Source organism: Plodia interpunctella, chromosome 5 (assembly GCF_027563975.2).
Source record: "Plodia interpunctella isolate USDA-ARS_2022_Savannah chromosome 5, ilPloInte3.2, whole genome shotgun sequence".
NCBI classification, from domain to species: domain Eukaryota; kingdom Metazoa; phylum Arthropoda; class Insecta; order Lepidoptera; family Pyralidae; genus Plodia; species Plodia interpunctella.
In genome coordinates this window covers 7,826,706-7,838,009 of record NC_071298.1, presented here as the reverse complement: position 1 = coordinate 7,838,009, position 11,304 = coordinate 7,826,706, and the positions used below count along the sequence as shown (strand labels likewise).

General features: G+C 36.1%; 1 protein-coding gene across 1 annotated transcript; it reads right to left on the bottom strand.

Annotated features, from left to right (window-relative positions):
• Window positions 1–1,768: 1,768 nt before the first annotated feature.
• On the bottom strand, window positions 1,769–9,162 carry LOC128670125 (uncharacterized protein). The gene is made up of 13 exons (XM_053745537.2): window positions 8,882–9,162; window positions 8,275–8,810; window positions 7,815–7,983; window positions 7,403–7,560; window positions 6,674–6,947; window positions 6,318–6,585; window positions 5,434–5,957; window positions 5,032–5,205; window positions 3,182–3,270; window positions 3,000–3,101; window positions 2,713–2,864; window positions 2,163–2,382; window positions 1,769–1,978 (listed from the first exon to the last, which is right to left on the bottom strand). Exons 1-13 carry the CDS (start codon window positions 8,918–8,920, stop codon window positions 1,849–1,851), a joined length of 2,835 nt encoding a protein of 944 aa, XP_053601512.1. The 5' UTR covers window positions 8,921–9,162; the 3' UTR covers window positions 1,769–1,848.
• Window positions 9,163–11,304: the final 2,142 nt, after the last annotated feature.

Sequence of the window (11,304 nt, the reverse complement as noted above, 5' to 3'; positions counted from 1 at the left end):
TAAGAGCATAAACTAATGATGCAGGTCGGCCTGCCGCCGCCCACCTTGCAGGCGCAATGTACTACCGAATAGAGATCGAGTCCGATTGAAAACAATTATCTACCTTGAATGCCGCACAGTGGCATACAAGGTAGATAGATATAAAATGCGAAACCTAGAACTAAAGTAAAAATTCTATAATTTAAGTAAGGTAAGGTAGTAGGCAAGGTTTCCTATAAAAAAAGCTTTCTCGATGTCACTCTTTCGAAAGTTCACTTCACTGAAAACAGAATAGAAGCCTTACTCTCTATATCTCGATGTTTCGTGTACTGGCGTAAATTTATTTAATCAGACAATTTTCCCCGCACATCAATCACAGAGCTCACGTACTGGCGAATTACCTTCGGAAATTAATATAATACACCATTGTGATGCGCTACCGCGGCACGCCTTAATAGAATAGCTGTTGGGAGTTTTAGAGCGCTTTCCAGAAAAACTTGAATTATTCTTACAAAAAAGTAATGATTATTTCTTATATTTTTACCACACAATCAATATGGTAAGTCACGCTTTATGTTAACAAAGTTTTGTACCTGACTGAATATCGTACATTATTCAAAAATATCGATTGAAAACTCTTGACATAGTAGCTTCTCAACCAAGTCAAACAGTGAGACAGAGGAACGCAAACACGCAGTTCTTGTCGAATGTAGATAATAAAGCGATAACCACTAGATATAATGTATTATCCACTAATGATTGTCAGAACGATTTTTCAGTAGAGCTGATGCTAATGAAAAGGCATTTTCACGAGGTTTGGCGCCGGCCAGCATGCAATGTGGAGTTTAATGATGCGCGAAGCTGCGCCACACAACTGTGGAATGTGGATACGCCACAACATGTGCATGTGGGAATCACAATGTACATTTGTTCTCCTGTGCTCTTAATACGATAAAATCCCATATAAACGTACACCTTTATTCTCAGTTGTATTTGTGTAACTAGCGAAGCCCACAATTTTCAATATTCATTTTCTATTAGATAAGTATACTATACATGTTTACATACCTTAGTAGTTCGAGCACTCAACATAGTAAAAAAAAAAACAAATTAAGTATAGCTGACAAAATTACCACTTCTGCTGACTTATATTCTATTACTACATCAAAACCTAATGAAACTTAATTTCCGATAAATTATCTAACCTTGGAGCTCATAAAAAGCCTCTTAATACCAACGTCAAGGGTAAGGTGACACGATAATTATGATGAGTGGAGTTTTTGTTTGAAACGATGAATGAATCGCTTAATGATTGAGAATTCTGACATTTAACCGCAAAATATGACTCAGGAGCCGTTTCGTAGACATTGTATAGAGTCACGATGAAGACCTCAAAGAAAAGCCCGTCAACCTTGAAAAGGGCGAAGAATTCAGCATGAAAGCGCCTCACAATACTCTTTTAATTTGTCATTATGCAGTAATAAAAACATGGTAAATGAGAGCGACAAAAACTCGTTCAGAGTCTGACAAAAACCGCGGGCTGGGGCGAAATTCGCAAATCATTCCGGCATAATGACGGCCGCTTGAAAAAAATTTAAATATCAAAAGGCCGGACGGGGCTCAGTAATGGTTTAAAATCATTTTTCATTCGAGTCACTCGTGAGTCAGAGTTATGAAAACGGTAGCCAACGGCTGCGCGCCCATTAGCCCCGCTCGCGATTAGAATTTTGGACGGCGTCCATCTTCCATTTTTCGTCTTAGTAATAAAAACAAAAATGACGTTTGAAAAGAAATGCCTTTTGGAAATACGTTACGTTTATTATTGATATTTTATGTACAAATATTGATATACCTCCAGCTATATAGTTTCTAATTTTTCTTCTTTTTCTTCTGAGGTTCTATGGGCGGCAGTCCACTGTCAAACTCACTAGCCGTATGCATAGAACTCTGTTTATTCACTATACGTCCACCGAAGGCTCCTGCCATAATCTTAGAGAACCTAAGCAACAAAGAAAACATAATATTATAAATATGAAAATATGTTTGTTTGACCTTCTTTCCCGTTCAAAAGGAGCATTAAAATAAATGAAATTATTACATTGAGGTGATTTTTGATTTGATTTGAAAAACAAAGTTTAAATATTTAATTTTAAATATTATCTCGAGACACCAAACTAACTCACCCTGGTCGTTTCTTCTCCTCCTCATCGCGGACTGTGAGTCTGTTCACCGGTTTCTCTTTCTTCAAGTTAGGGTCTGCCTTGGCCCTCCTCGCGAGTGCGGCTGGCGTGTCCCTCAGCGCGAACGCCTTGGCTGCGTGACCCAGGTGCAACTGCCGTGCGTCCAGCCACTGCTTCACTTCCCGAGGGTAGCCCGAGTAAAAACGCACCCATGATGTGTAGGCTGCGGGATAACACAATATAAATTTGTCACACTGACCAGCCCATAATTGTCAGAGCAATATATATTTTAACGGTCTAAAAATGTATGTGACAAATAAAACCAAAGAGCTACTATTGGTTGCAAAGCGACCAAGAGGCGACTAAGGGATTCTTGATAAGTCTTAACAAGTGACAGGGCCTGGAACAGGATAGGCAACACCATAATTCTCAAACAGATTTAAAGTCAAATCAGAGTCATTTCCAAAGTTTTAAGATTTGTTTTTTAACGGAACCCTGGTGGCGTTATTAAGTTGGCTGCAGTGTGGGGGGGTACAAATATCTATCAGCCGACCTCTGCTGGCCCTGGCGAGCCACTCCTTGCTGCTGTGCGCGGTGTACTCCAGCTGCGTCTGCACGGCGATGGCGGCGCGCGCAGGGTTGGCTGCAGTGGGAGCCACCGTACGCAACGCCTCCAGGGCATGGGATTCATCTGCCTGCCGTAATCTGTTCGAAACATATAAATTATATACAACAATTCCCAACTTAATTTCAATATTTTAAATACAAAAAAACAAATTACATAATAATATAAAGATACGAATGGTTAGAATATAACTCAATTACAAGATGATAGTATACCTTATCCTTTTTTGTTCTAGATGCCTTACAAATTCGGCTTCGCTGGGCAGCAAAAACATAACTGCAGCGCCGACTTGCGCTGCGCGACCGGTACGCCCAACCCTGTCGAATAAACCATAAAACTCGTATATATACAGAGAAAAATGTATCAAAAAATAAAACTGGTTTATGGTCTCCATTACCTATGAACGTAATCCGTGGCGGAGGCAGGCGCACAGTACTGCAACACCAAATCCACTCGCGGTACATCCAAACCTCGTGCTGCCACGTCCTGGCAAAATGGATGGATTATGTATCAATAATATGAGAAATAGGGACAATCACACACATTATATACATATATATATATGAAATATTATAACATTCTCCTGCCGCTATAGCGTAATACTTACTCGTAAATAAAAGAACAGAAGCTATATTAGTCCCTGTAGCTGATATCGTAATAATACAAAGATAAAGCTAAATGGAAAGAGATTCGGATGTTTCGTAAACAGTCATTGTATTTATGTGTGAATGAATGTGTGTACTACAGATATACTATGTATTTCTTTTATTCAATTAAATCTCATCAAAGGAATCCCACAAGTCTCATAAACGTTTTCATCCCTTTGTAATTTTAGAATTGCGATTTTTTTAACTCACAATAAACAATTATAGAAAACTTTATAGATATATTATCAAATAATGAGTTAATTTTTCATAAAGCATTCCATTAAGTATGTCTGCACTGTCAATATTCTGTGACTGTGTACAGCGCGGTAGCGGCCGCCCGCTGCGACACAGATTGGACGAACTTGCAGGCGGCTTGATTGCCTCCGCCAATCACGATTTAATGTAATTATGGGCTAAAACATTAACATTAAATACGTCCTATTAACCAATTCCGAGGCTGAACTGAAAACAGTTTTCTTAAAGCAGTTCGAAATAATAAATGCAAACAAAAAATACAGTTATTTATAGAATCACACTACTGATCAGATAAAATAAATGCGGATTATTAGCGAGTCATCGTCTAGATGTTAAATTGAGGACGAATGTAATAAACCATTTTTTAAATTTTAAACGCTTCATTAGTTAATTGCTCCTGTGCGATCAAAAACGAGCACGATGATCTAGAAGTTCCATATGTAACTACGATTTTGACATTGCTCCTGCGAATTGAGTGAGATATGCAAAGGCAACATGATGAATACTTAAATCTTCCATCAAATCGATTGCAATGACATACATAAAATCACAAGAAAAACCATATAATTGTAGGCAGCTATTTAATTACACGACCACAATAGCAAACGAAATTCTGTACGTGCACCGACCGGCCGGCAAGGCGGCTCCACAGATGTAATAAATACAGATAATGGTGTTTAATCGAGGTGCATTGTAAGCGGTGATGTGGGAGCCGCGGACGCCAATGAATGACCAACTAATAGTATGTACAGTCAGACAACAATTAAGTATCGACATACAAAGCGAGCGGTGTCGGAAGCCGCCTCTGTTGATGGATTAAGAAAGTGCCTTTAGATGGCATCAATCTTCGAATGTTGTTAAAATTTGTAGCGATATAGAAAGCGGAACAGACACTAATAATAATTTTGGCTATTTGATAAACAGCGAAACATAAAAGAAAGCAGGTAATGGTTACTTGTTCTTAAACTTGAGATGGTTTTCGAGTTTCCGCAATTATGATTTTAATGACTTAATTTTACATTTATATAATGTCAATGCTATATTCTGTAAAATGTCATCGTAGTCGTTATTTAAGTAACAACAGTTATTATTGACGAAATATATAAATTATGGGCGGGACCACATGCCATGTGATCCTGCCTTAGAATAGGACCACTCCATATCCTCATAAAGATGTCGTAAAAGGCGACTAGGGATAAATAGCTTCGGCAGCTGATAGGCAACAATAGCATTCCCAAGGAAAATAAACCCAATCTTACAATCGGTTCTATGTGGTACATATAATTACAAATACATACATATTGAGAAAAATAGTAAAACTTTGACAAAGTGTATAAATACTTACCGTACATATCAATACACCATTCCTAGCCGCTCGAAACTGTTTGAAAACCTCCATGCGCTGGTCATGCGGCATCGACCCGTGAAGTCGAAACATATCTAAATCAACGGGCACCAATCCACCCTCAGAAGGCTTTTCATAATCTACTTCAAATTCTGATTCTGATGACAAATTTTCCTAAAAGTAATATAATAAATATTGGACACGATTTCAACTAGCGTGGCTGAATTAGATATTGATAGAACACATAGTATATTAATAGCGTCCCGGCTTCGTTCAGGTAAAAACATAGTAAATTATACACCTAAGCTTTTTTAAGCAGAGGACTTTGCTTTATATTATCTAAGGATAATACATGTAAATATGTATATGAAAACGATGTAAATTATAGTTACTATTTTATACCTCATCATCTTCATCTGTTTTCTTTTTGTTGTGTTTAGATTTCTTATCTTTCTTTTTCACTCTAACATTTTTGCCGGTCAGCACAGTCTCGATCAACTCTGAATGGTAATCTACCATTTCCAAAGTTGCCATAAAAACGATCATTTTACCACCTTTCTTGTTTAACACACAATGTTCCACAATATGAGAACAAAGCGTCACAAATCTTAGTTTCATGGGCACTATGAGAAACGTCTGGTTTACTGTAGCTGGCAATATTAATTCGTCTTCTACAATTGCCGTTTTAACAGCTTCAACGAAAGTGTTCTGGGTCGCAGATGGCTTTAATTCTGCTCCTTCTTCGTGAATGTCAACTACGTTACTCTTTACGTCTAACTCATTTTGCATCTTAAAATATTCATAATCGGAATCACTGTCACTGTCGTCTTTAGTTATGTTAGTGGTATTTGATGGTTTGTCGTTTAGTGGTTTATTTTGATTTTCAAATAAATCTCTGTGGTTTATTCCACTGAATGCTTTCAAACCTACAACATACAAATAATATAACAATATATCACGCAGTCTAGTATATATTTATAATATAGGAAGCGGTGGTAGTGTAATGGTTAAGACGCCCGTCTGTGGATCGAAAGATCCCAGGTTCGAATGCTACTCGTGCCACATGAGTTTGTATACCTCATGTATATTAGTTTTCATCGACCACGGTTGATTATTATTAACTTGTGTGTGAAATGGAGAAGGCAATGGTAAATCACTCCATTGATAATGCCAAGAAAGTTCGTGTGTGTGTTTCATTCCACGTAATGACCACGAACCTCAGCCATGAGGAATACGACTATGATGTAGAAGTATATATTTACTACGTCAAAAAATTATATAAATACCTCTTTTAGTTTCAGTAGTTGCTGAAGTAACTTCAGCAACAGGGTCCTCTTTTTCTTCGATATTGAAAGGAACCACTTCAACTTTTGAAGGAACCTTTTTAGGTTTTATATTTGTATCATTTTTCAAAGATGTTCCCTCAATATTTGCTAGAACAAGAGGTATTTCACCTTGTTGTGGTTTAAGAGAATCAGCCACAACTGCTCTCCCTTCAGAAGTATCTACAAATACAGGATCCACCAAAGTGATTCCAGCTAAATTCTCTACAGCCTAAGAAATACACATAATTAGTCATATTCAACAAAGAAATGTTAAATAACATATGTATACAGAAAATAAAAATAATTTAATAACTTACTTTAGTGAGGGTAGCAGAAAGCAAAATAGTTTCCCTTTCTGTAGACAAAAACATTTTAGTCAAATGATGTTTATAATTTGAATTCTTTTGTTCATCCGGGACTTCTGTTTTTTCAGTATTGTCGTCATCAGCTTTGCGAATGCTCTGCTTGGCTAAAGCAATAGGGTCATAGGTTGCGGCCTTTTTATGGTCTTGAATAGCTTTCACAATAGCTGCTACGTCTTTTTCATAGCCCATGTCCAATAATCTGTCTGCCTCATCCAACACTAAACAACTAAAATAAAATTCCAAAAAACTGGTGAAAAAACGCATGGTGGCACATAGATCAGAAGATGTAACTGGTTGTGACGTACAGTTCCGCGCAGGGTGGGGCACGGAAGCAAATAAATAAAATTAATTCTTTCATCTACATGGGCAACAACCCCAATTTCCTGACAGGGCCTCAGACGCTGGCATACCATGTTATTATTTTTGTATGTCCCTTTCTCTCTGGGACATATAAAATGGATATAAAAACTTAATTTGGTAGAATCTAAATAATCTGATATTGTATATGTCCATTCTATTCATCCATGGCAGAGCAATTATAATGTACTTTTGTCCACATAATATTTATTATTTCTATAAAAGTAATATTTTGTTAAATTCATGTTTTTTAGCATTATTTATAGTACTTTTTGTTAGTTATAGTACTAGTAGGTGGAGTAATAAATATTAATCATAACTTACCCAGTCTTTGCAAAATTCAAAGATTTTGTATGTCTTAAATGATCATTTATTCGGCCTGGAGTGCCAACTAATATACTGAGACCTTTTCTGAGCCGTGCTTTCTCTGCTTTTCGTTTTTGTCCTCCACTTAGCAAACCAGGGACAACCCAAGTAAAAGGCTGCAAATCAATCACATTATGATAAAGTTACTGAAAACCAGTGACCAGATGGAATGCTGTAAGTAAGTACAAGACAAGATGAATAAAGTAGATAATGTACACAATATAATGTGACAATATAAAGTTTTAAACAATTTAAATATATATAGGAACCAACAAATAGATTGAGTAAGTCCCAAAGAAATTTTGAGAATCATGATATTATATTTATTAACATATTATTTATATCCTTGTATTAAATTTTGTTTACACACCTTAACAAGTTTTACAAACAGTTCATAGGTCTGCACAGCAAGTTCCCGAGTTGGCACTACAACCACAACTTTGATTCCATCATTTCTGTTAAGTTTTGGCCGTATAGCCTGTAAACCTTCCACTATAGGTAAAGCATAAGCCAATGTTTTTCCCGAACCAGTTTGTGATCTATGAGAGAGAAAAACAATTTTTTATAATAGGCCCAGGCAAAATGGGGCCAGAATGGTAGGACCCATCTTGTGCTTGAACAGGCATCCCAAACTTTGTTTATAACTGTAACTTTGTAAATATACTTAATATGTACATGGCCAGTACATATTAAGTATGGTTATGAGTTTGGAAAGAAGGATATATTCAAGAGAGCACATATGTTATATAAGACCAGACTGATTAATATAAATACACTCAAGTACAGTATATGACAATAGTTATATTAAGATTATTACTTGTAAGACTTACCTAATAAGGACATCCCTGCCTTGTAATATTATCGGAACAGCATTTTGTTGAACTGTCATCAATTCTTTCAGGCCTAAATTTTGCTGTAAATTTGCAACTGTGTGGGGATGAATATCTAAATCAGCAAAGATTTTGCCAGCAAATACTTTCTCCACCAAAGGTTTCACAGCCCGCTGACCTATATGAGGCACATCTGGATTGTTTTTAAACAATGATGAAATCCAACCACCACTTCTAGGCTTATTTTGTTTTAATTGCAATTCATCATTAAGTTCTTGGTAATTTTTCCCTTGGTATTTACCTTTATTTTCACTTAAATCTCTTAAATTTGACGCTAAATCTCTGGTTTCTAATTTGCTAGATGCCTGAATTAAAGGCTTGAAAATTTTCTTCTGGGGCCCTTCCTCTTCTTTTTTATGAGTTTCATTAAACTTAAGAGGTCTTTTTCTTGCTATGGTTTTACCAATAAAGTTTGGTTTGGATATAAACTTGTATTCTGAGGCATTTTTTGAAGCATTACTGGTTTTTTTATTAATCTGAAAAAATAAATTATACATTAAAGAATTCGAAGTAATTTAATTAAATATAAAATAATTTAAGAACTTACTTTTTTCGCTGCAGAAATATTTAGCTGTAAATCCTCCATTTTCACTAGAAAAATAGTATTCTATTGAAGCTTTGTAGGTTATACGCACACATTTGTTGGTAAATCACAATGAATGACATTTGATTTGACAAAGTAAGACTTTTAGTAACACACTGACAGTGACAGTGACATTTTTTACTTGTTTTGTTTGTACATTATTTTTGTTCTGCACCTAGCGACATAAAAAATCTATATAATAATCTTTATTTATACCGCTCGCTGTATTTCAGTCAGTGGTTTTCAACTGCCAAACTGCCATGACCGGAGTAATCTCCATGGTAATCATATAATCTGTTACCCACATGGAATTAGTAGGTACCTACTCCGATAAAAACACCTGTAAAATAAACTGTGATAATGCAATCAAACATGTGTTGTGTCCAAATGTTCATTAACTTTTGTAAGAAGTCATCACTATACATAAGTATTTAAGGTTAAATTAAATTATATTATAGGTACTCAGCAGTCGGTCAAGAAGGGCTGCAAATAATGATGAAGATTACTTGACTTCTGCTGCAGTGGTTGTGTACGAAGTATTTACTAAATCCATGGTTACCCACTATAATGATACATTTTATATTTTTTACGTTCTTAAACTTACAGCGTTTTGATTTACCTAAGCTGTTTCAGGGCTGGCCAGTGGTATTTTGTCAGCCATGAAGCCTACCTATGTAAATACTAATGGACTTGTACTGGTTATCTAACAACCTAGCTAGGTACCTTACCTGCAACTTATTGGATGTAGGCCCAACAAACTCCTATATAAATTTATAACTGAAGTTAGCCTATTAGCCAGTTAGCCCTATCTATCATTTCTAAAACACAATATTAAACCTGTTAGATATGTAAGATAAGATAAACTTCGTACTGGTGATTAGGTACATATAGGTTATCAGATACTTTATTGTTTAAAGCTTGTTTCACTGCTTACTGTTAAAGTACTGTGTGCTTATAAATGTAATACTTACCTACTTAATTGCAATGAACTTATGTAGCACAATATACCGCTATCCGTACAAAGTAAGTGCACAGTGGTAGATGTACTTGCACGTGTCCTGAATACCAAATCCTTGGGAAGCGAGCGCTGCCACGTGCCTCTAGAATGCTGCTTTACGGTGCATTATGGGTTGGAATAAATATTTGCAATGTACAAAGCCATGTTTACAACTAAACCCCTTATAAATAAATGATTAAGAAAATAAACAACCGCATTTTCTTTGCTTAATTTTCTTAAAACCAAGTTAAACTTAGACATACCTAATTCAGCGAATATGGTGTTTACAGTTTACACCTAAGTAGTTACGCAATAATTTAATAGAAAACTAGGAATAATAAAACGCATTTCCGCACAAAACTTTATTAATAGATGAGTCCGTGCCTAACTGACAAAACCTAGGTAAAGTTCCTAACTTTAACTTTTTCCTATATCTACAGCCTAAGCATTTTATTTTATTTCGACGTTTCATAGGTATGATACCCAATTTGCTTGTAATAAAACATTTACCTAAGCAGGACTTATCACTCACTCAAGAAGGATTCTAATATCTTTTCACTACTTAAATAATTCACAGTCTCGTAGGTGAAAGAAGAAAGAATAATAGATATGAAGACAAATCAACCGCGGCGAAGCCTTTCTAAATCTATGAGACAAATAGTTATGATAAGATGGCAAAATATAAAACTGTATTATTGCTACCTATGTTTTATTTTACTTATTTTTTTTTTACTTTCTCTCGGGAGTCGGGGTCGTGCCGGTCGGGGGCGTCACAGATTATATAAAACTAATACGCGCTGTAATCACGCCGCGCCCTCACGCCTACCCTTGCGGACCCTCGGACCCTTGCCGAGCCCAACGTGTTTGCTAGCTGAATATCAAGTGCGCAGATTAGACGCCCAACACAGCTACATTTACCCACTGTTAAGTAAGATCGTTCCTAATATTTGTTTTTATGCATCACTTTACCACCCATCTAAAGGATGTGAACCGTTTCAGATTTCCACTAAGATATTTAAGATTGTGGCAAGTAAGTATATGATGTCGTACTCGTAAAGGAACTATTTTCTAGATTGTGTAGAAATTTAACTGTACAGAAAATGCTCATACGACTGAAATATATATTTCCTATAGTCTCACCTGGACTTTTCTTCAGGTGTTCCATATCTTCGATTTTTATACATCAACAGGAAATGCTCATCAGGCTGAACAACTTTTATTAGAGCGTCATTTCTATATTTCCTATTGTTTAGCCGTACCATCATGGGTCTGCATCAGGTATTCCAGCCAGATCTTCGATTTTTATACCTCAACAGAAAATGCTCATCAGGCTGAACAACTTTTGTTTCGTCATTTCTATATTTCGTATAGTTTAGCCGTACCATCATGG

Bases quoted from the DNA above. Each gene is read 5' to 3' on its own strand.
- LOC128670125 (XM_053745537.2), bottom strand. From the start codon at position 8,920: ATGGAGGATTTACAGCTAAATATTTCTGCAGCGAAAAAA. The intron at 6,586-6,673 runs GTAAGTTATTAA...TGTATTTCTTAG, and splicing joins TTTCTGCTACCCTCACTAAA to GCTGTAGAGAATTTAGCTGG. The intron at 5,206-5,433 runs GTATAAAATAGT...TATTACTTTTAG, and splicing joins AAACAGATGAAGATGATGAG to GAAAATTTGTCATCAGAATC.